This window comes from Mauremys mutica, chromosome 4, assembly GCF_020497125.1.
Source record: "Mauremys mutica isolate MM-2020 ecotype Southern chromosome 4, ASM2049712v1, whole genome shotgun sequence".
Classification (NCBI taxonomy): Eukaryota; Metazoa; Chordata; order Testudines; family Geoemydidae; genus Mauremys; species Mauremys mutica.
In genome coordinates this window covers 121,905,859-121,930,562 of record NC_059075.1, presented here as the reverse complement: position 1 = coordinate 121,930,562, position 24,704 = coordinate 121,905,859, and the positions used below count along the sequence as shown (strand labels likewise).

The following is a 24,704-nucleotide window of genomic DNA, read 5'->3' as shown; positions in this document are numbered from 1 at the left end:
TCCATCTACAGCTGCCCAGGAGACTGCACACCCCTGGAACGAAACCACTCCAATTGGTTCAGAACACAGCGGCTGACATACTCAACAATGCAGGGTGGCAGGGCCACCTGTCCCCAGTGATGTGATCTTTTCAGCTCTTGCTATGCCAGTATGTACCCGTATCATGCACAAATGGCAGCTTAGCTGAGATTGATCTGATTTTACATGTAGCTCTGGGTGCTGAACATATCATTCCTGGCACTTTCTCAGGCTGCTCCTTTGGTAGGTAATTGATGCTTGTGCTGAGATTCCATTAGGAACAACTTCATCATCCAGACCTTCCACTTCAGCTACAGGGAGAGGGGAAAGTGCCTAACTGCACCTGCTAAGCAGGATTGTCAGCACACAGATGGGAGACCTCAAAGGTTAAGCTGGCTGCTATTAAGGGTAGCAGCGTTGATGATTCAGGATATGTTCTTCCCTCTGAATCAGTAACAAGAGCCCACACATCCCCTTTTTCAAATGAGACATGAAACAGAAGTGCAGAGTTCTTGGTTGTCAAAACCTCCCTGGCACTTTTCACAAAAGTTGGCAAGTTCACAAGATGGTAACAGTGGGGTCCTGGTCAGGTTCTGCCTGATTCACACTGATTTCACAAGTCCTGCAATTTCCAGTGCAGATGTTCTTAACATCCTGCTGTAACTTTCAGTAGTGGTGCTATACCCTGTTAAACAGCTCCCCCACTACGCTCCTGAGACTATGCTTAAGACAGAGCAAAACAAAGGACCATTATTGTCATAAACAGTTAGTTAAGGGTTAAGGTTTTTGTCTACCTGTAAAGGGTTAACAAGCAGTACCTGTGGACACCTGACCAGAGGACCAATGAGGGACAAGATTATTTTCAAATCCGTGTGGAGGGAAGTTTTTTTTTTCCCTGTTCTTTGTTTTCTTAGAGAGTCTCTCTTGGGTATTAAGAGAGTCCAGACATCTTAATCAAGTCCTCCCAGGTTTCTGCAACAAATTCTTCTATTCAAGCTAGTATTAGCAAGGAACTAGTATTCTTATACTTTTATTTCTGTATTTGCAATTCGTTTTGCTATAGACTTTCTTTAAGTCTGTACTGATATTGCTTTTACTGAGAAAGGGGGAATTCTCCCCAGAGATTGATAAGTTTAGACCCTGTATTGTTCTATCTTGGTTACAGAGACAGTGACTTTTCTTTTTTTATTCTTTAATAAATTCTTTTCTATTAAGGACTTGGTTGGTCTTTCCTTGGGTGGATTCTCAGGAAAAGAGAAGGGGGAGTTAGATCCCGGTATCTCTCCTAGGAAAAGGGAGGGGGGAGGAAGCAGGGGGAATGGTTTATTTCTCCTGGGTGTAAGAACTCCATGGATTTGGGGCTCCTGGAATCTCCTAGGATTTTGGGGAAGGACTGTGTCTCAATCCACATATCTGATTGAGTGGTGGCAGCTTACTAGATCTAAACTAGGATTTTAGTTTAGAGGGAAACCAGTGCAGGTCCCCACATTGGAACCCAACAGCTCCAAGTGGGGGTGAGACCTATGACAATTATGATCATCTAGTCTGCCCTCCTGAATAGTTTGGCCAGAGAATAGCACCTGGCAATTCCTGCACTGAGCCAATGTTTGGTTGAACTACAGCATATTGTTTTAGGAAAATGTCCAATTCTGATTCAACAAAGAGATGGAGAATTCCCCCACAGCCCTTGGCTAGTGATTCCAATGGCTGATTACCCTCATTTTTGAGGCACAAGTTTTTATTTCCAGTCAGAAAATATCTAGCTTCAAGTGCCAGATCTTGGCTACTGCTATACTTTTGATCACTAAATTAAAGAACCCTCTATCAAAATCTTTTCTGCACCTCAGGCTTTAGAGGTAAGATATTTGCTGATAGCCTGTCTGGAAGGCACTTTGGGATGATGGAGAGAGCTCGAAGAGGCACAAGACCACCAAGTGGAAGGAAGCACTCTACTCTCCCCCAAGTATACAATTCATTTTTATTTACAATACCCTATAAAAATGTAAATTTAGAAACTTTTATTTTCATCAGAACCAAAAACGGGGAGGGAGAGAGGGGGAAGCACAAAAAAGGAATAATATAATAAAGGAACAGTCCACTTGATCGGTTGTGAGGGAAATGGAGAGTGCGGGGGGGGGGGGGAGAGGAGTTATGGGGAAGTGGTTTTGGTTGGAGGGGAGAATACTTTGAGGAGAGGGGGATTAGGAGAAAGAAGCTGATTTAGGAGGAGGGGCAGCTGGTTAATAATAGGGAGGAGTTTACTGGTTGTAGAATACCTACATGTGCAAATATTTTTTTTCGTTAAAAGCAAAGAAAGATTAAAAACCCCACCACATTCCAAAAGGAGCAAAATAGCAGGATCTAGCAGTGGTTGGGTATGGAAAATTCATTCAGTTTAGCAGCTCTATCCACTAGGGATCAAAGCCAGGCCCATTGGTTATTGTCTTGGAGGGCTCTTGACAGCATGGGCCTGAACCAAGGGGCAGGTGTGAGACAGAGGGGTGCAAAATGATTCTCAGGAAGACAAGGCAAGTGTGCAAAGATGTGTGTTCACTGTGTCATGGAACTAGGACGGGTGACAGAGGGGAGCCCAGCTTGTGCAACTTCAGAAAGAACGAGAAGCCCATGCCGAGCTGGAACAGGAAAGCCCACCCTGTGCAGTATGAGGGGTGGGACCAAAACTCAGTGCTTGGATATGAGAGGGGGGAGCCAACTTTAGCCAATGAGCAAAGATTGAAGAAAGAAACAGGGTCAGAGGGCCAATCATCTAAAAGTCACACCCTCCTAAACATGTAGGAGACATTGGGCAACAGATGTCTCTCTAGGCCCCCAACTCCACCTTCCAGAGTGCATGGGGATTCTCCCCACAACTAGTTGTCTCCCTGGCTATATGGATTCTGCACTGAAAGGGGACAGGAAGGAGAAGAGGGTGGATTCCTCACCAGTCCCTCAGTAGCCTGAATGTGGTGGTGGTGGTGGAGGCGGGGGGAGGGGTTGTGTCAGGAGAAAGCAGCAGCTGTTGTGAGGATGCAGAGGGAAATGGGAACGCAGCAAGGACATGCTGAATTGCAACCTAGCAGCGAAGGGTGGCAGGAGAAACCAAACACACACCCAACCAAGTTCACAGAGCAAAAGAGAGGTCTCCCGTGCCAGATATCCAAGAGAAAAATCCCACAAGGCTTTGCTTCAGGGGAGCAACTGCCTCCCCTCCTCCACTGCAATCCTCTGGTGGTGGTGGTGGTGGTGGTAGCGGCAAGGATGGCAGCCGGCATTAAGGACCCATCAAGACCTCCTACCGTATCCCCTGCACTAACCTGGCAGGGCAGAAGAAACGAGAACAAGAGAGTTAAATAGCTGCAGTACTAGGGTGTAATGGAGATCAGTGTCCCCTCCTTGGCTGGAGCACATGCAGACATTCAAGCCTCATCTAATACCACTGAGATCCCCGCCACTTTCACCTGTCTTCATCACTGCCTGTTCAGCGTTGGCAATTCCCGCTTTTCTGTTCTTCTAAAAACCCTGATGGTTTAACTGTGGAGAGCGGGGCTGAACACCTGAATCTCCCCCTCCACACCCTTTTAACTCTACGTATCTCCTGGCCACCTCTTCCCCAGCCATACTTCTTCCCCCTCTTCCCCCACCCCCAAGCATCTCTGACCTCCACCCAGCTCCTGACAACAGACCCTGACTCCCTGTTCCTCACTTGCTGAGCATCACTCAAATCCTTACTACCACGGCACAACTCCCTGCCACCCTCCCTGTTATTACACATGGGAAGCAGGACAGCAAACATAGCACTAAACCAGATGAGAAATACGGACTTACTGCAACTTTGTCTCCAGTACGTTCAGCTTCTGCTGATCAACATAGCGAGAAAAAAGGGACAGCAGGTTAGAGGGGGTGGATACTGGCTTTGCCAGCGCTGCTTCAGGGATCCGCAGAAGCTCTCGGGTTGCCATGGACATCAGCTCCGTCCTGCCAAGGAGAAGGACACAGATGAAGGTGTGAGCTGGTGAGATGACAGAACTTCCCTGCATCAGCCCCAAGCAGGATTTAGTGGTCAAGGTGGATGACAAGAGGCACAGGAATGGGAGTTCTACTGATAGCCTAATTGGGTTCTCCTAAACCCAGCTAGATTCTGTGAGATGACCTCCTATCAGCAGATGGAGACAGGCAGTTTCAACAAGGTTTTGAAGAATCTGGTTGTGACCAAATTGAAGATGCTCTGCAATAATTTATGAATTCTGTATGTTGACCTGGTTATTGGGTGTTTGCTATACGACTATATTGGTTTAGTTTAATAGAGAATAGAAGGCAAAACAAGCGGGAAAGAAACAGAATGGCTCCAGATAAGCCATTCCTCTGCAAACAATTGAGCGTCATTAAGAGACAATATCATGACCAGGAAGTGGCCCATGCACATGGGAGATCAAAAGGACTGGAGCTATTTAGAAAGGGATTCTCTCAAGAAGGATAAGAGGGAAGGAGGGAAAGTTGCTCAGGGGAACCAGACTAAGCCATGGTCTACACTACAGAGCGAGGTTGACACAAGGAAGCTTATGTTGACCTAACTCTAAGCGTCCACACTAAAATTTTGCTCCTGCCAACATAACTTGCCCGCTATAACAACTTAATAATTCCACCTCCATGAGCAGCATAGGGTCAGTATGAGTGTAGACACTGCCTTGCTTACATTGACTGTTGCTGGCTTTCAGGAGCCATCCCACAGTTCAATCGATGCAAGCACTCCTGGTGAGGACGTGCACCGCCGACACAAGTAGCAAAGTGTAGACGCACACAAGCGATGTAATTACTGCAAGCTTTGTTCCTCCTGTTAAAATTTCCTCCTGTTAACTTTGGCTTAAGAAGGCTCTATGGTCAGTTTATTCACCTCTGGTCAGATGCCCCCAAGACAAAAAACCGCAAGTGTTCAAATCAGCTGGACCTGCTGGGTAAGCACAGTGGATACACAGTGTGCTATAGTCCAGGGCCTGGTCTAAGCGTGGGAGAAGGGTGAAATTCCACCCCGAGACAGGTAAAGGCACGAGGCCTGACAGCTGAGGGGTGCACTCAGAGAGACCAGAAAGGGGCAGAGGTGCAGCCAGTCCTAGGAAACTTTTCCCCATGCAGTCACTAATGAAACCAAAGCCAAACAAAAAATGAAAAAGGGTAAGTGTCAAGAAGCACCATCATGTGCTAGTGAAACCCTAAGCAATAGTTCCTACTGGAAAAGGCTCAAAAAGCCTCCACCAGCTTGGCTGAAATGCCACTTTGAGAGGTAGGAATCACTCAGTCAGGCTCCTTGTGAGGATCCAATAGGGCAGGGGTGGCCAACCTGAGCCTGAGAAGGAGCCAGAATTTACCAATGTACATTGCCAAAGAGCCACTGTAATACGTCAAAAGCCCCCCATCAGCTCCACCCCAATACTCCCAGCGCCTCTCGATCGGCTGTTTTGTGGCGTGCAGGAGGCTTGGGGGTGGGGGGAGGAGCGAGGGCAAGGCAGGCTCAGGGAGGGGGCAGGAAGGGGTGGAGTGGGGGCAGGGCCTGTGGCAGAGCCAGGGGTTGAGCAGTGAGCACATCTGCCCCCCCCCCCGGTACATTGGAAAATTGGCGCCTATAGCTCCAGCCCCAGAGTCAGTGCCTATACAAGGAGCTGCATATTAACGTCTGAAGAGCCACATGTGGTTTCAGAGCCACAGGTTGGCCATCCCTGCAATAGGGTATGCAGGCCACGGTTCAGTTCCCAGAGACAGCTGGAATGGCCTATAAGAAGTCAACTAATTAATAATGGCTCAACAGTCAGACTCTGAAGAACTCTGGGAATCATCTGAGTCCAGATTCGTCACCACTTTGGCCACACCCAGTGCCTTAACAATTGACCAGCCAGAAGGGACCAGGAGATCATCTAGTCTGACCTCCCGCATAACAAAAACCAAAGAATGTCACCCAGTTACTCCTGTGCTGAGCTCAGTAACTTGTGTTTGACTAAAGCAATTTCCAGAAAGGCCTCCTGTCTTGATTTGAAGACAGACATCAAGTGATGGAGAATCTACCACTTCCCTGGATCGTCTGTTCCAATGGTTAATTACCTGCACTGTTAAAAATTGTGACTTAAGTTGAATTTTTCTGGCTTTAACTTCCAGCCACAGGTTCTTGTTCTGCCTTAGATGACAGACTCCTGTAGCACCCAGTATCTTCTCTCCACGAAGGTGCGGATATACTGTAATCAAGTCACCTCTTGAACTTTTTTGGATTGAAATAAGCAGATTGAACTCCTCAAGTGTCTTACTATCAGGCATTTTCTCCAGCCCTTTGTAGTTCTTCTCAGCACTCTCCAATTTTTCAACATCCTTTTTACAAACGTGGATATCAGTGGAACACTTTCTGCTCTTCTATCTGTCTCACCAATGCCATATACAGATGGAAAAAATCACCTCCCTGCTGTTTCTATATCCAAGAATCATATTAGCCCGTTTTGCTCCATCATACTACAGCTCATATTCAGTTGTTTTCCCTCTATGATCTTAAATCCTTTTCAGCCATTGGACTCCCATGATTCAGCCAGAGACTGCATTCAGCAAAACTATGCACCGTCACTGTGGTGCCTCTGTGGCTCTCTGGACTCCAATGTAGAATGTTCCCCTGGGAGCCAGGAAGTGTCCCCCTTCCTAGGAGGAAGTTAGACTCCTTCAGTGGGGTTCACCTCCTCCACAACTGTAACTCCAAAGCAGGTCCAGAGAGAATCACTGAATATCAGTTCCTGGATGCACAGAAGCTTTGAAAGTAACAGACCCCCCGTCAGCGAGACAACAATAAGAAGCCTGGAATCCTCTGGCTGGGGAGCTTTGGGTTCTGTTCCAAATCCTAATCCTATGCTCTGACTACTAGACTAAGCCCCATCTGCTGTCAGGAGGCCATATTACTCAGCGTCTACCCTGATCCAGGGTATGCTCTACTCACCACTGGTCAACATGCATTGTCCTCAAAGGGGGGGACACAGCTAAGGGATGCAGCTGGGACTCACCACTGGTTGTCCTGCATTAGCTCCGTAGCAGCACTGGAATTCTGCAATTCCTCCCCACGACTCAGGACCAAGTACAGCAGGGACAGGCCAAACTGCAGAGAGATAAGTAAGATAGCATGTGCGTGGAGGAGGGGACGACTCTGGGCCTGACCCACAGCAGGCAGGCTCTTCTCTCTTCCTGGTGCTGCTGTACCACCACATTTCCTGCTCCTGAGTTTGGAGCCTTCACTTCCCCTTTTCTGGCCTCTGCCTTTCCCCGTGCCCATTCTGACTGCAGCCAGTATCTGTGAGGCCTACTCCAGCACAGGCACTGTTTTCAGAGGCCAACAGTCTCATTTATTATTTGTATTACCACAGCACCTGGGAGCCCTAGTCATAGACCAGGACCCCTAGATACAAGATTTAGTAACAACAAAGAGGAAAAAAGTCAGATTAAGACACAAACCATCTACCTAACATGCTTAGCCTGAGACTGTGCAAGAGCGACACTGGGCAGGATTGGAAACGTGAGTGTTGCCTTGCTACAACTGTCTTCTCTTTCCCTTCAGCTTTCTGGATATGTGCTTCTTGGTTTCCTGTCTGTCTGTAATAGCCCCATTATACTTTTCTGGTTCCTCTGCTGTGCCGGGTTTAATCAAAGGAGACACTCCCCCTGCCCAGAAGCAGCCTATTCCCAGGTTCATCAAAGACTGTAATTCAATGCAGGGGCTGTACAGTTCCCATAGCTCTGTTCCACCTTTGCAGCGTACTGCCCAGAACAGCACGCTGCTCCCAAGCCAGTCAAAGCACAAAGGGTGCTGGGCAGGCTTGGGAGCAGCATGCTGTTCTGGGGCAATACACTGCAAAGGTGGAACAGCGCTATGGGAATTGTGCAGCCCCTGCACTGAATTACAGCCAGCACCATTGTGCTTTGGCACATTAATTGCCTTGGTTGGAGAGCCACTAGGATCTGTTCAGCAAGCTTTTGGAGATGGCGAGCTTATATAATTCTAGGATACATGCTTTACATTAATTCTCCTCTGGATCCAAATGAATCTTGGAGAAAGTAACTGATATGTCGCAGGCCCCAGGAGCGTTATACAGCTTTATCTACCATTAAAGCAAAAGCAGTGAAGACCAGGGAAACAGACCCTACAATGAGGAAGAGATGCACTAGGAGAAAGACTCCTATCATCTGCACATCCAACTGGTGGTACTTCTAAGGTGTCTTTCACTTTGATATGCATTTAAAGCTACCCATCCTGCAGCTGGCTGTGCAGTACAAGGAGAGGAGAGATAGTGGAAGTGCTCTGCAGGAAGATTTTACTCCCTTTCCCACTCCTTTAGCTCCTTGCTCATCCACCCCTGTTGCTGCAATTCAATGCAGGAGACTCCAGTGCCAGTTAGCTCGGCACTACCTCTCCTGCCAAGGAAACTGCTGGTCAGAAAGGGCAGCCTCTCAATGAGTTGTTGGCCTGTCTCTAGGTTCAAGAATCACATTTAGGGAGTTTCCACACCTCCTGGGTGGAGAAGGGGACCAGCTCTCTCACTCTCCTATTGGGTGGAAGGTGTCTGGACTAATGAGGGCACCCTCCAGTTAAAAATAGAAAGGAGAGAATCAAGGAAGGGGAAGTGTCTCTAGCATCTCCCACACTCTGAGGGTACCAGATGTGTCTATACCCAAATCAGTTCCCAGCAGTGAAGGGAATGGGCATGCAGATGCTGCAGCCTTTCACAGTGCTCAGCAATAGCTCAGGCGTAGGCACCTTGTTCTGGAGCACAGCTGCGAGGTGCAGGTTGGCAGGTGCTGGCGCCGTGGCGCTCTGAGGTAGGTTCGCTAGCTGCTGCAGAAGGCTGGTGACTGTCCCCGATGGAAGATGATAGAGAACGAGAGAGAAGGGCCTCAACAGGCACAGCAACACCTGAGGGAGAGAAGAACAACATCAGGTCATAGACAGCTGACTAGGCAGGGAGCTCCCTAGGCTCCAGGAGGGGCCACAGGACTGAATCCAGGTATCATTTCCTATTGGTGAGCAGGGCAAGGGCTCTCAAGGGCATTCCCTTTTTGAGTAAATCCAGTTCATAGAATATCAGGGTTGGAAGGTACCTCTGGAGGTCATCTAGTTATCCAGGTGACACAGAGTGGAGATGGTTAACAAAACAGGAGAGAGAAAAGACGGGCAGGAACTGAAGGGAAAGTAGTAATGGGATGTTTGCCTGCGTGGAATGAAGTGACAGCATCACCTCCAGGATGAGACAGGGGTGGCTACGCACTATTAAGTTCTCCCACACGATCTTGTCTATGTAGATTGTCACTATTTGAAGCCAGGGACTGTCTATGTGTTTGTGCAGCACCCAGAACAATAGGACCCCAATCACACCAAAGGCTTCTATGTGCTGCTGCAATACAAACGGAATCATGCTACTAATATTCCCTCATTCCACTTGTTGCTGACGTTTTGTTCTGAGGCAGCCTCAGAAAAAGGGTTGGTTCAGTATGGGTTTGGGTGAATGTCCAGGGAGGATTCTTATTTTATCTGAACCGGATTTATTTCCTGATCCCTATTCTTTGCACTGAAGACTGGCCTCTGAGGGCTTGGCTACACTTGAGAGTTGCAGCGCTGGGAGTTACAGCGCTGGTCGTACAGCTGTGTAGGGAAAGCGCTGGTGTGTGGCCACACTCACAGCTACCAGCACTGCAGTGTGGCCACATTTGCAGCGCTTTTGGGAGTGATGCATTATGGGCAGCTATCCCAGCGTTCAAGTGGCAGCAACGTGCTTTCCAAAAGAGGGGGGTGGGGTGTAGTGTGACAGGGAGCGGGGGAGAGAGAGAAAGAGTGGATTTTTGGAGCTGACACTGTGTATCAGCTCCCTGCCTTGCAAAATCAGAAAATTTTCCCGACCCCTTACTCTTAACTGCAAACAGCCTACAGACCAGATAAGCAGCTGTTTCTCTCATCAAACAAACACTCATCCCCCCTGCCTGCCTCATTCACAGGGGTTCTCTCATTTGATTGTTCACAGTCAGTTACAGATTGATCACAGCAAACAGGAGCTGTGTTTGTTTTTTAGATAAGTAGCTCCCGGAGCCCGAGTTCACAACAAAACAAAGAGAGGCTGCATAACAAAACAAAGAGAGTAATTTAGTTAAAAGCATTCTGGGATATCTCCTAATACCCTGGAGGCCAACAACAGCGCTGGTGTGTGGCCACACCTGACGAGCAGCGCTGCACTCGTTACACCCCAAGCAGATCAGGTGTACAGCCAGCGCTGCAGCCAGGGAGTTGCAGCGCTGGATGTGCCTTGCAGGTGTAGACAGTTACTAAGTTGCAGCGCTGGAAAGCCTCCACCAGCGCTGCAACTCTCAAGTGTAGCCAAGCCCAGAATCTTTCAGCGGGTTACAGCACAGCACGCACCCTCAAAAACTGATCCTGCTAGCATTCTGAAATGCACCTCATGTTCAGCGTGGCTAACATTACTCCAAGACCTGTTTTTTTTGACAGTTCCTGACGTTTGAGTACTTGTAAATACATCACTGAGATTAAAGTTTGAGGTCTTTGCATTTCATTTCCCTTTAAAAAAAAAAATCAGCAAAAAACCCCAAACAAATGGCCTCACTAGTGATTTCACTCTGGTCTCTATTACTTTATTAAAAGCCCTGTACTGTTATTAATTCCATAGGTTTTCGATCAAGTACCTGGAAATAGAGACCCCCTCTAGCCCCTCAGGAAGGGTATCAAGTGATATTATGTATTTACTCTCCTTCACAGCCACATAAACAACCACTCCAAGATCAAACTGAACTTTGCATAAGCAGAAGTGAATTTTCAATCTCTCAACTCCATCACTTTCCATGTGTCCAGTAAAACAGCTGACACTTCTTCAGAGGGTGGAAAAAGCTTTGACCTTTTAAGTTCAGCTGTTTTTGAGAATTTCTCCATTTTAAACTGTATTTTAAAAGAACAGGAAGATTGGAATAATGCCTTTTTTCACTTATTTTAAAAAAAGTCTGAAAAAGGTCTGAAAGACTTCTCGTTTTCTTTTAAATTTTTTCCAGCTCATCTTTTTACCTTAGAAATAAATACTGGTCTTTCCTGTTTCTGCTAGGTGTCTCCTTAGAGACAAAACTGAAAGTGGGAGCACTCTCATTCCTCAGTTGAAGGAACGCAAGTGTTGAGTCTTCCACAAACTTCTCTCTCTCAATTATTTGGCAAGTGTTTGTATTAATTAAAACAAAATGCTCAGTTTAACAAAAATTCTTTCCCTCTTCCTTGATACTGAGGATTATCATCTGTATCATGGTAGCACAGAGGTGGTCATTGTGCTAGGAGATACATAAATATAAAACAGGATGATCACTGCCCAAAAGACCTTCCAGTTATGTCATAACCCTACTAGTTCTCTAGTAGTCCATAGAGTTTTCCAGGAAGAGACAGGATAGACAAACCTAATATTGCTAGTGTAAAACAAGTAATAGTCTTTCAGGCTGCCTTTATACTTCACAAAGCAGCAACAAAGGAAATGAGTCCGCTTCTCCTCCCCCCACAATCTCCTCTAAAGCAATAACTATGTACCTCCTTAGGGTTGGTCTATACTTCAAAGTAAGATCAGTTTACCTACAGTAACTCCTCACTTAACGCTGTTGTTCTGTTCCTGAAAAATGCGACTTTATGCACAACGATGTTAAGCGAATCCAATTTCCCCATAAGAATTACTGTAAATGGGGGGGGATTAGGTTCCAGGGAAATTTTTTTTGCCAGACAAAAGACATTATATACATATACAGTCTAACTTTTAAACAATTTTAAACAGTTTAATATTGTACACAGCAATGAATGATTGTGAAGCTTGGTTGAGGTGGAGGAGTAAGAGGGTGGGATATTTCCCAGGGAATGCCTTGCTGCTAAATGATGAACCAGCACTCGGCTGAGCCCTCAAGGGTTAATACACTGTTGTTAATGTAGCCTCACTTTCTGTGAGGCAGTATATACTGAGGCAGGAGGGAGGAAACACAACTGATGCAGGGCAGTAGCTGCAAACACTTCCCTGCAAAAACTGAACATGATGATGAGCCCATGCTATCCAGCTGGAGCGCACCACTCCCTTCTCCTGACAGCACATGCATGGCTGCACAGGTGCTGACTTTCCAAAGTGCTGGAGGGGGGGAGTGCGTGCATGAGTGAGAGAGAGAGAGATGGACGTGCATTGCCCCTTTAAGTATGCTGATACCACTTCAAGTACGGTGCCCTTTTAAGCAGATCAGCCAGTTCAGACAGGAAGCAACAGCTTCCAGCCAGCTCCCTCCTTTCTGTCCCTCTACTCTGCTTTGTGGAGAGGGAGTACAGGGAGGGGGGGGCAGGAGAAGGGGGATATCCTGATATCAGCACCCCTCTCCTCCCCTCCCCCAGCAAGCAGAAAGCTCCCAGGAGGAGCTCCAAAGCAGAGGGCAAGTCAGGAGCAGTACGGCAGTGTGGGGCGTGGCAGCTGAACTGCTGCTGGGCAGCTGCCAAGCCACATACCTTACAGGGAATTTAGGGGAGCTGATGGGGGGCTGCTGCCCCCCCCCCAAGTTCCAATCCCCACAAGGAGGGGCTGCTCTTCCAGAGAATCTTGCAAGCAGTGGACAAAGCAGGCAGCTGCCAAACAATGTTATAAGGGAGCATTGCACAACTTTAAAGAGCTTGTTCCCTAATAGATCAGCAACGTAACAACGAAACAACGTTAACCGGGACAATGTTAAGTGAGCAGTTACTGTACATTGCTCAGGGCTGTGAAAAATTTCATGCCCTGTGTGACATTGATAAACCAACCTAAGCCCTGTCATAGGTGCTGCTAGGTCAATGGAAGAATTCTTCCATTAACCCAGTTCCCACTGCTCAGCTCTCGCTGATTAACTACAGCGACAGAAGAACCCCTTCTGTTGCCATAGTAAGCATCTACACTACAGTGACAACACTACAGCTATGTCGCTGTAATGTTTCTAGTATAGAGATAGCCTATTTCTTTCCCTACTTTCATAGGCTAACTGTCTGGGGACTTTCCTCAAGCTTTCACTTTCTACCTTTGGGCAATCATGGCCATTTTCAATCTAGAGGGAGAATTTCTGGGAGAGTTAAGTGTGTGATGAAAATGGGTGCGCAATGGACATCTGCATATCTAACTGGACCATCCTGTCCAACGATCATAAAACACTTTCCCAAACACTAAATATTGAATCCGCACAAGCCCATATGAAGCCAGGAATACTACGCAGAGACCAGTCAGTTATTACCCCCATTCATGGATTTGCAGATGTGCAAAGCAACTTCCCCATATTCACACAGTGAGCCAGACTGTGAAGACAGGAGTTCGGATTCTCAGTCCCCTGCTCTGATCGTTGGACAATGCTGCCACCAAGATGCAAACAGACAACTTGTACCAACAACCTGAATGGAAGTTCTTTTTGCCACAGCCTCCTTGGTTACCTCATCCTGAGCATCCTTCTTGATCAGGAAGGGCAGGTTTCTGGCTGTTGCCATGAGTATGTCAGCCGCTTGCTCCGTGGACAGAAAGGGCAGGATCCGGGCAACCATACGCTTCCCTTTCCGGATACACATGATTTGCACAAAGTGGTCATCACTTGGCCTGCCAAGAGGAGAACATTCGGACTGTCATTAGCCAGACATAGGAATGACCCCTCAGTTCACAGAAGGTGTATGCAAGGGACTCACAGGAGACCCCACGTCACTGTAACATGGGCCTGCATTTAATTGTGACCTCTCCCCAGCCTGAAAGAACACCTTCCCAAAAGCATCGCCAATCTGGCCTGAAGGGAAGCACATGGGGGAAAAAATAAATCACACAATGCCACTTCACGCCTTCAAGCTTCCTTTTAGTAGTTTATTGTAACAGGGGCAACAATGACAGCTCTAGCTAAAGTCACATAACAGTTTCCATGCTGAGCCCTCCCCACATGTGTTAGCGCCTCCTCATTTACAGGGTTGAAGTTTTCCAGGCTTGGGCAGAAGTCAACTTTTTGTTTTTTGGAAGGGAGGGGGAGGCATGAGAGGAGAATCACCCAGCCCAGGCCCGTGCAGCACTGCAACTGTCCCCACCCCCTTGCATTCCTGGCCCGCAGCACTACCTCAACCCCCTGCATCCAAGGCCCCTGCAGCACTTCCCCCACCCACCTTGCACCCAGGGCCTGTGCAGCACCACCACCTCCGCCCCGCATCTCTGGCCCATGCAGCACTGCCCCCACCCACCTTGCACCCAGGGCCTGTGCAGCACCACCACCTCCGCCCCGCATCTCTAGCCCATGCAGCACTGCCCCCACCCACCTTGCACCCAGGGCCTGTGCAGCACCGCCCTCCATGCTACCCCTTTGCACCCAGGGCCTGTGCAGCACTGCCCCCCACCCTACCTCCTTGCACCCAGGGCCCTGCAGCACTGCCCCCCACCCTTCCTCCTTGCACCCAAGGTCTATGCAGCACTGCCCCGCACCCCACCTCCTCGCACCCAGGGCCCGAGCAGCATTGCCCCACCATGCCCATGAAATACACGTCTACCTTCTCTGCACAACAAAAGCTTTGCTGACTATCCCCAAGGACTAAAGGTGCAGGCCCCACAGGGCCTGTGAATGTGAGGAATGAGGGTGGCAATAAAATCCTTCCCTGGAGGCTGCCCTGGTCACACTTTCCTCCTCAGCCCAGGCCCCCTCAGTTCCCTGCCTGGTTTCTCCCATGTTTCCTGGAAGAGACCTTGCCCTGCATATGAACTGGTGAAGAGGCCTCACTCCAGGCAGGACTGGGCACAAGCCCCCGCCAAGTGCCTTGGCCTCTTCCTACTCCACCTTTCCAACTGAAGGGGGGCAGCACCCAAAGGAGAGTTCCCTTGCTGTTTCAGTGAGCCTGTTACTAGAAAGGGGGTTGTCCCACACATGTGGGTATGGGGAATGGACTGTAGACATTCACCCCATCCTGAAGCAAAGGAAGGAAGAATTCCATAGTCTGCTCCCTTCTCTACACATGGGTGAGGAGACGAGGCTGGAGGTGGCACACACATCTTTGCAGCGCCAAGAGCGCTGTAGCAAACTCACGTTCCTCACCTCTCTTGGCCCGGTGCTTTCCCCCTCAGATTGTCATACATGTCACAGATCTTCTGCTTTCTCTCCTCCATCAGGGCCGGCCGCTCCCCCTCCAGGCTCAGGAGGTAGCGTCTCTCGTAGTCCTCCACATCCAGGAGGAGGCTGTACGTCTGCATGACATGCAGCCAGATCAGAGCCAGCCACAGGAACCCCTGCTATCCCCCATAGCTAGTCAGGACAGGAAGACTCTGGTTTCGAATCCGCTCGGAAGGCAGTAAGTGCTGCTGGATCAGCAAGCCCTGTAGAGAGAGTGCTGTCCATCCCCAGAGTGGGTACGGCATGGGCGGCAGCAAGCTGTCAGTGTGCCTCAGCCCCAGCCTAGAGAAGCCATCATTCTCTCCTTGGCCTGGCTGCTGAAGCAGACAACGAAGAGGGAAGGTGTTTCCATGGTTTATTATGAGCTTTGATTAGAGCAAGAAGTAAGGCAGTGCCTGGAGAGTGAGGAGAATGCCTGGCTAAGCACAGGGGTCTGGGAAGTGGGGTGTGGGGATCGCTTTTCCCATGGCTTACTGGGGACATGTCCCCATCCCCAAGGGGCAGCTGCTGCACATGGGTTTGGCAGCTCCCCTGGAGCACTGGCCTAGTTCACTCTTGCTGCGGAGCAAAGGGTACTGGTGGTGGTGGTGGTGGTGGTGTCTCATCTCACACTCACCTTCTCAATGGTGACGAGGGTCTGACGTCTCTTGTCTCGAACCTGCTTCTCCTTCGTCTCCTAGGGAAAGAGAGTGAGGCGGGCCCAGGTGGAGCACGGAACAAAAAGCAGTGTCAGAAAGGAGAGGATGGGGAGTGGAGTGAGCGAAGAGAGAGGAGGACCGAACCCTGGGTGGAAAGAAAGGGCCCAGGCTGTGCACGGCAGCCACGTCTGCTGTTACTTACATCATCCTCGCTGCGGGAGGTCACCACCGCATCAATCATTTTCCGGGGGTTATTTACACTGGAGACTGTGAGCTTCCCCAGCGAGCCCTCAAACTGCACTGCAAGGACAAAGGAATAGCAATGTGGATGGAGTCATCACCCCAAGCCTCTGCTCCTCTATACACCCCAGAGAAATCTTACATACAAACTCCTCCAGCTTCACCCTGCCTCCGCACCAATGCCCCAGAGAACCCTGATCTCTCCCTGCCCTCCCCAAGGAATCCCTGCAGCTGTCCCCAACACCAGCCCTCTCCAAAGCGAGTCTACAGCGGTTCTTCTGCCCCCACCCCCACAATGGGTAACTATCCTCCACCATTAAAAAGAAGAACAGTACAACTAGGGAATGAGATGCTATTTGACGACCAATACATCATCACAGGTCTGTCAATTCCCTGCTGGTCCATACACCCCCCACCTCTCCCCAGCCCAAGATGCTGTTTGAGGGAGGAGACATTTACCTGGCTTGTAGGCATGCTCTAACTTGGCCACTTGGGGTGTGATGAGTTTAGTACGTTCTTTCTTGGGGCCATCACCGTGCATCTCCTCTGCCGCTGACACTTTTTCCAGCTTCTGGAAGTAATTCTGAGACAAAAGGGAAGAGGTGGTGGTAGTGGTGGTGGTGGTGGTTAGGATCCCAGCACAGAGAAACCATGGGCAGCTTGGCCCCTAGAACCAATGGGCCATCACACACAGAGTCCCGCAGCTGCTGGGGCTGACAAGCCAGCCGGAGTGGATGTAGGCAGTGTAGTGGCACAGGTGTAAGGGGTGAAGGGTGAGTGTTGAAGCACAGTTACAGAGCCAGCTAACAGCATCATACTGGGAGCTCAGCTGCAGCCACCCTCCCAGCAGTCACTTATCTGGGGGTGCAGGTACTGCAGACAGGGGATTAGCACAGTAGGCCAGTAGCCATTGGGACAGCCAAGCTCATCCCTAGGTGGAAGCTAGGTCAGGATGGCTCTATTAGTGAGTGCAAAGCATTTACCTGATAGTAGAAGTCATCCAAGTAAGGGTCAGTGCTTTGCAACTGCATCATCTGGATCTTTGATACCCAGTCCTTTTCCCGCTGCAACATGAGATTGGCATAGGGGTCCTTCCGCAGTTGCTCCTGATGGCTGCTCCGGTGGCCAGCTCGGTCCCCTGCCGAGCCATTCAGACTCCGGTGCTGGCTGGTGGGAGGACCCAGAAAAATTCAGAAGATACAGAAAGGGTACAGTGGAGAAGAGACATGGATAACGGCCTGCACGCCCAACTGTGGGGAGCATGAACTCCTAGGAGATCCCCAAGGGGTGGGGTGTGTGTGTGTGTGAGATAGCCTCCTTCTCTGGCACTCGAACCCAGTTGAGTCTTCTCATCCCCCAGTGGAGTTCATTACCCCGCCCACCCCCGAACGCAGGTGATTCCAGAACTCACTTCCTGTTCTGCTGCTGTCTCTGATGTAAGAGCCGCCGATGCTGCGGGTGAAGGTGAGTTGTATCTGGTCTGAACATCTGCGGGTGAGGCCTAGAGAAGAGAGTTGTAACCTCAGGTCTGTCATCTCCAGAGAAAGTCAACAGAGACTCTCAGACTCGATGCAGTGAGCTCAATGACGGGAGACAGAGGATAAGTGTCGTACCTTAGGTTCTGCAAGTGGGACCCAGGACATGGGGGGTGCTGCTGCTGGGATGGGGGTGGCGCGGGAGGCGGTGGCGCCCCAAAAAAGGCACGGAACCCACTGGCTGGAGACATCATCTGCCCAACTCTGCCTTGAAGCAACTTGGGGTTCATGGAGGTGAGGGGGCTGCCAACGAGTCCAGAGACACGAGCAAACTGGCTGGGAGACATTCGTCCAGCCTGCAGAGATTGGGGGGGGAAGACCGCCACAAACGTTAGCACTATGACAGAGAGAGTGGGACAGACAAGACTGAGTGGCACAGCTCTAGTCATCTGGGGAAGCAGGCAATGGGAGCCACCAGCAACTGTATGAGAAGGAGCAGCACAGAGACAGCCATGCAAACACAACAGAGGACACAGACACCGGAGGACAACGCAGCGCACACAAGGTGCTGTTGAGGAAAGACGGAGAACAAGAGGGAATAGTCAGAGCTTTACCTGTGCTCCTCCTAGAAGCTGCGCTCTCTGAAGGTGGGTGAAAACAGGAGTGACGCTGGGAGGGAACGGGTGGCCCAGGAGGGAAGAATTCTGGGGAAAGAAAATGGAAGAGCAAAAAGGAAACACTAATTCTAAACAAAGAACCAATCAACCCAACATGGACATTCAGCAGGTGCATGCTCCAGATACACTCGGATCAGAGAGAAAACGAGAGACCACAGTTACACCCAGATAAGTAACAGAGAGGCCAAGAGATAGGCACATGAGCTTCCGGCACGTGGCATACACCTGGGCCTGAGGGGAACGGGGAAAGGGAAAGAGGTGCTGAGATCTCTAGCTGACACATGGAAGTCAGAACATTAAACACCAGATGATTCCCCTTTAAGAAAAAGTTAGTATAGACACAGAAACCTGGATCTGTGGAAGGGAATGGCATTACAGGAAGGATCAGTGGACAAGTGTGATGGTTATGGGAAAGGACTTCAGGATTACTGAGACAGAGTGAGAGGCCCAGGTGTGAAGTTGATGGAGAATGGACTTTAGGGATAATAGAAGGGACAGTTATTGGGGGCAGGGGATCTAGAGAGTGAGGGGTCAGGCTGGGAATACACAGAGCATGAGACACTCCATACCGGGACACTGCAGAGCTGGTTTGGGGACATCCTCTCGCCGTAGGGGGAAGGATAACGCTGTTGCATCGGGGCCCGGATGTGAACAGGCTTCGGACACAGGATCTATCAGGAGGGGGAAACCATAACAAGGGAACTGATCTTAGTCCTAGAAACTAGCTTCCCCTTTCCTTGCCAACATCTGCCAGGCGGTTCCTCCCCCACAGTTGTCACCCAGGGCTCACTCACAGAGCAGAATGCAGACCAGCCTGTAGTGTACCATATGTAGAGCCCTTCCACCTCCCCCAATTCCCCATCTTGTGGTAGAGGGGGAACCCCCAGTACACACAGCAGCATCAGCATCTTCAGACTGTTTCTTCCGTATAGCATCTGGTTTCGCGCAGCAATGCCATGTCCCTCCCCGTCTGCCAATTGCTGGCATGTGAAAGCAGCATATGAAGGAGGATCATGCAGGCTCCGGGCACAGTTGTGGCACCTAGAGGACAGAGCGGCTAAGAGGACAAGCCTACCCATCCTACCACTAATCTCTCTTAACTTATCAGCATCCAGGCACGCACTCAGCTGTGTTGCTGCTCTAAAGATTGTGTGGTGGCAAGAACTAGTGGCAGGCTCCCTTACGCTGTCCTAAAAATTTCAGGGTCGTCACCTTCTGGGGGCCCCCCTTTCTCATTTCTATCTTGCTCCTTCCTGGAAACACCACCCTTTCCTGAAACAATGGTGACCAGATCCACCTCCTGCCAGAGAAGTGTGAAGGGCAGAGGTACCTGCTGGTTGAAGTTAGGCACGGTGGCCTGCTTTGGTGGGGTGCCGATGGGGACAGCCCTGACAGGGGGGCTCCCAATGACGGGGGAGGACGAGCGCCTGGGCAGCGCCCGCTCCGAGAGGTCCCGCTCATCCTCCTGGCCCTGCGGGGGTCTCTGAGGCATAGCATATTCCAGCACAGACACTGACGGCATCTCCTGCACACGGGAGGAGGGGAAAACACAGCTAGTGGTTAGCTACTTTGAATGGTGTGTAGTTTACCAGCTTGCCAGTGGCACAGACCAGCATGCACTGGGGCTCGGTGAGAACAGAGGCACTCGTGGCACAGCTAGAGCAAGGAAATCTTCCTAATGAGAAACAGGGGGAGGATAGTCAGGAAAGCAAATGCTCTCTGGGGAGCTTTAATGTGTCACCTGCAGCTATGATCTAGTGGGCAGGTGTCCCGGCCTAGAGTATGAAACCCTAGGCTGGAAGTCAGGTGACTGAGTTCTATCTGGGATTCTGCCATGGATTCACTGCAAAGCAAAAAACAACCCACAACCTCTGTCACCACATCTGTCACTAGCAAGCTCTGCAAAGCGTTGAGAGACTCAGGGAGAGCAGAGCTGCATGCTACGTGTTATTGTTCCATCTGCTCCCTTTTATGGCAGTACACACATTTTTGCTACTTTGTAGTCCTACTAGCCCTGCAGAGCCAGCCCAGATGCAGAAGAATTAGTTGGACTCTATTCTGGTTCAAGGATCAGCATTCTTAGCTAAGTTGTGATGGCAGAATCTTTATCTTGAGGAGTCCACATCAACTTAACTACTCCTGTAACATCTATCAAACGGGGCAGAGTTATTAGGGATAGTACACAAGCAGGAAACAACCCAGCTTGGCTCACAGATCCAAGAGAAAATTGGCGGAGCTGGCAGCTAAAAGACTATTTCTCATGAATAGATCATGTTTGATCTAGAGTCAGCAAAAAGTAAGTGCTGGCCCACCCTCCACAATACTATCGTAGATTCACTTTACAGAGCAAAAAGGCTCTTCATACTTCAGGGGCTAAGCTGGCTTTCACAGAAGTCAAGTAGGAATCGCCCACCTGGTATGGGGTGCAATACAATAAGCTAAGGACATTATGGAAAACTGAAACTTTCACTGATGCATCTGCAACCAGCACCCCCTGGCAACAGCCTCATCCGAGCAACAGGAAGCAGGACACCAGACAAAAAGGGCTAGTGGCCTGATCCAGTGCAATAGGACACAGAACTGGCAAATCTTATGCTCCTGGAGATGGCAAAAGCTTCTGCTCTGCACAGGAAAGGGATTCCTGAAGTGAGAGGCAAATGTCTCCCCTGAAAGACTCTGAGCTCCCTTTGCAGGATTAATAACGAGACAGGACACAGCACCTGAGTGAGAAGTGGTCCTCGGATGCGCCTCAGAACTGCGGATCCATCCCAGATGCTGGAGTTGAGGCCTCCTGGCTGCTGTAAAAGAGAGTATGATGAGTTACCATGGAGAGGGCTCTGCTGTCTTTCCATCCATTCCATGCAGCCAGGCTCCTCCCCCACCCACAAATACTGCACTCACCTGCATTGGAGGCTGGGTTTGCACAGCCTGCATGATGGCTGGATCTTCCAACTCATTCTCGATGACCAGCTTGCTCAACCTTTCAGCCAGGTTCTCCTCATGGTGCCCCAGCAGCTCCATCTCATCACTGACTGCACCATCTTCCAGCTCTCTAGCTGTTGCAGGCTTGTCTTCCAGTTCTGCGAGCCGCTCATGTGCCTCCTGCCAGTCATCATCTGCAAAGGAAGCACAGAAAGGAAGCGGGGCTGGCACCTTAGTGCCACTCATTTATTCCACAGCCAATTACACCTCCCAGGCAACAATGAACTGGAACAGCAGAGAAAGCTGGGGCTCAGGACTGAGGGGCATCAGCAGAGCTATGGGTGGAGCAACCCAGAATTGGAGCTGCAGGGGTGGGGTGGCTAAGGACAGGACTGAGAGGATTTCCATCCAGATATGGCATTCCCTGAAGGAGAGCTGGGGGCAGAGACGAGGAAGGGGAAGTGAATGGGAGATGCAACTCTCACCAATAGCACCGGCTCCAAACGTGTCATCATTGAACTGGTCAATATCTTCATCCTCCTCGCCCAGGGTCTGAAAGGCATCTTCATCTTCATCCAGAGGACAGTCCTCCAGGGACTTGGAAAAGAGCAAAGAGAGAACAATGAGCAGGCCTCCAGATATGCCACAGTTTAATTTGCCCTACCAGCACCACCAAAGTGGGCTCCCCTCAGCCGCCTCATGCCCAAAGCTGGGGTACCGTGTCTGTCTGTCTGAATCCTTTCTTGGAGATTGTCTCATTTCCCTATACCAGCACATCACACATGTGGCCCTTCGGAGGAAAAAGAGAGACATCACCTCCAGCACACACAAAACGTAACTCCTGAGACAAGGCTCCCCATAGCAAGCGTAACCCAAGACACCCCCGCACATCCAAACTGCACCCATGACCATCAGACAAGGTACCTCTGCCCAAGCACGGACTAAGTGCATCCCCACGGGTAAGGCATCGCTCCCCTCCCACATAACCATTACACACACCCTCTTTAGTAAGCATGCCTCCTTTGATGAGGCAATACCACCCCAGAGATAAACATCCCATTTCAAGCACACCTCCTCTGACAGCACAAGGGGAAAGACAATAGTCCAGTGGTTAGGGGGGCAGTCTGGGATCAATTTCCCTGCTCTGCTACTGACACATCTTGGGCAAGTCACTTAGTCTCTCGGGGCCTGTTCACCATCTGTGTAAAGGGGATAATAGCACAGCCCTGCTTCACACAGGTGCTGCAAGGATAAATACACTAAAGATTGTGATAGTGATGAGAGCCACATAAATACAAGGAATAGAAGGAACCTTCATCCTCCACCCACGACAGACCAAGCACACCCCCATAGTCCTCCCATGCACCCCCCTCAAACATGGCACTCTACATACACCATGCAACAAATACACTCTACAACTATGACACACGTACCCATGCCTCCGGGCATGTCCACTCAAATGCCTTCCCCACCCAAGACAGCTGGGTAAGAAACAAGTGTGCCCCTAGCCCCAGTTCCCAAACACATAATGGCCAGCAGGAACTTACTACCCCATACCTTCCATTCAACCACATTCTCCCTCAAGCTGTTCCACTCTCAGGGCCCCACCAGCCAAGCACATAACTCTTCAGATAACATAGTATGTGACAGAATAGAATCAATCATCATCAAGCCCAATCTGATGGGCCAACATCCTGGGCATCCTCCCAAACCAACTTCTGATCCCAACCTGGTGCACTCATATCCAGAGTAGCCATCTGAATCTAGTTTTGGGGTGCATGTGGGGTATGTGTGCACTATACTCAGAAAGGCTGCTCCTGGGCCTGTATCCCACTAGTTCCTGCTCGGAGACACATGTCCCCTCCATATCCTATATCTACCTCCCTAAGAAAGGCACTACAGCCCAAATCCGCGATGTGCTCTGGCCCATACCCTACATGGTATCCCCAACCTATACCACAGACAGTCTCCAGTCCACACTGTGCAGCCCCATCTCATAGAGGCAGCCCCAACCTGTCCGACATGCTGCCCCCTTCTGAGAGATGCCCCAGCCCACACCCTACACATTTACCTTCAGAGCCCCCTACTCCAGCCCACAGTATCTGTACCCTGTGTGTGCCGCCCAGCCCGAGCCTGCAGAGCCCATATACCTAGCAATCACCTTAGCCAAGCATTCCAAGCACCAGCCTGCTAAGTGCATAGCTCTGCCCTTCTGAAACAGCCTCCATCGCCAAACAGTTCCCATACAGGGAGGCCTCCTGGGCACCCATTGAGTGTGACCTCCTCAGCCACTCACCCCCACTCCAAGGGGGGAGGGCCTCTCCCTTGGACAAGCATCCCACAGACCAACAGTCCCCAGCCCCAGAGAGAGAACTCCTTACTCCACATCTCTTTCTGACCCACGCCCTTGGCATCCCCTTATCCTCTCCACACACGCATGACCCACATGGTCACTTACTGGACCATGCACCCTGAAATAGAGACTCCTCTCTACCTGTAGCCCATTGCCCCCACAACTAAACCCCTCCCTAAGTCATACCTCCTGTACACCCCTCCCTACAGAGACCCTCCAGCCCATACTCCCCCAAAGATAACTCCCACCCCATGCCTCCCAGAGACCCCCCAGAACTCCATGACCCCAACACAAACACCCAGTTTATGCACCCCCCAGACACACACTCTGAATCCCTTCCCCCCGACACACAACTGCCAGCCTATACCTTCCCCAGCACATCCCCCCCCCAACACACACACACCCAGAACCCCATGTCCCCCCCACACTCCCCCTGCTCAAGCCCCCCAGAACCTTACACCCCCCGATACCCCCAGCCCATGCCCCCAAAACCCTGTGCCCCCGCGAGCCCCATGCCACCCGACACACACCCTGGCCCATATCCCCCCAGACTCCGTGTCCCCCAGCCCCATCTCCCCTAAAGACATACCCCACCCCATGCCTCCCACAAAGCCCTCCCCTCCGGCCCGTACCTCCCCAGATACCCGCCTACGGCCCGAGCCCCGCCAGAACCTCGTGCCCCCCCCAGCCACACCCCCGGCCCGTGACCGAGAAGGAAGTTGGGGCTCTGGGAGGGGGGAGAAGTAACCCAGGGACTTAGGTCAGAGGTCAAAGGGCGCAGCCCGGGCGGCCCCTCACCTGGTAGCGGAACATGGTGAGCGGCGCGGAGACTCCCACCGCCAGGGAGGCCCCGCGCGGACCCCACTCCGGCTCCGAGCCCCCGCCCCTCGATACGCACGCTTCGCCGTCACGGAACACGCACATGACGTCATCGCGCAAGCCCCCCCCATCCACGGGGCCAGAAAGACCCGATGCGCAGGCGCGATACGTCTAGCGGTCCAGCTCTTGCAGTTAAAGAAACAGCGCCAGGGGGTGTCTTAAAGGGGCAGTGTCTCATTTCCTGCTTGCGGGCTCTTAAAGGGGCAGTGTCTCTTTCCTCTCCCATTGACCAGAGCACTGAGGGCTGGGGGAGGCCTCCCGAGAGACAGGCGCAGCTTTACACCGCCACTGTTTTGCCCCAGCTCTGTGGGCAGCCTCACCAGCCTCCTCAAAACCG

General features: G+C 50.7%; 1 protein-coding gene across 4 annotated transcripts; it reads right to left on the bottom strand.

Moving 5' to 3' along the window:
- Window positions 1-1,979: 1,979 nt before the first annotated feature.
- Window positions 1,980-24,435, bottom strand: PATL1 (PAT1 homolog 1, processing body mRNA decay factor). 4 transcript variants are annotated; one of them, XM_045015265.1, is made up of 19 exons: window positions 24,287-24,435; window positions 21,621-21,732; window positions 21,115-21,329; window positions 20,934-21,011; window positions 19,544-19,738; window positions 18,783-18,884; window positions 18,151-18,240; window positions 17,675-17,892; window positions 17,473-17,562; window positions 17,045-17,228; window positions 16,521-16,644; window positions 16,024-16,121; window positions 15,800-15,859; window positions 15,109-15,257; window positions 13,487-13,646; window positions 8,789-8,944; window positions 7,044-7,135; window positions 3,844-3,993; window positions 1,980-3,332 (listed from the first exon to the last, which is right to left on the bottom strand). In XM_045015265.1, the coding sequence occupies exons 1-19, from the start codon at window positions 24,410-24,412 to the stop codon at window positions 3,311-3,313; spliced, it is 2,421 nt and encodes an 806-aa protein (XP_044871200.1). In that variant the 5' UTR covers window positions 24,413-24,435; the 3' UTR covers window positions 1,980-3,310. The 4 variants fall into 4 exon arrangements, with proteins under 4 accessions (XP_044871200.1, XP_044871201.1, XP_044871202.1 ...); XM_045015266.1 differs by having other exon boundaries at window positions 20,934-21,008; XM_045015267.1 differs by lacking the exon at window positions 24,287-24,435 and adding an exon at window positions 23,297-23,620.
- Window positions 24,436-24,704: the final 269 nt, after the last annotated feature.

Bases quoted from the DNA above. Each gene is read 5' to 3' on its own strand.
- PATL1 (XM_045015265.1), bottom strand. From the start codon at position 24,412: ATGTGCGTGTTCCGTGACGGCGAAGCGTGCGTATCGAGGGGCGGGGGC. The intron at 17,893-18,150 runs GTAAAGCTCTGA...CAATCTCTGCAG, and splicing joins AGCTTCTAGGAGGAGCACAG to GCTGGACGAATGTCTCCCAG. The intron at 15,860-16,023 runs GTAAGTAACAGC...CTCTTTCCCTAG, and splicing joins CCTCCCGCAGCGAGGATGAT to GAGACGAAGGAGAAGCAGGT.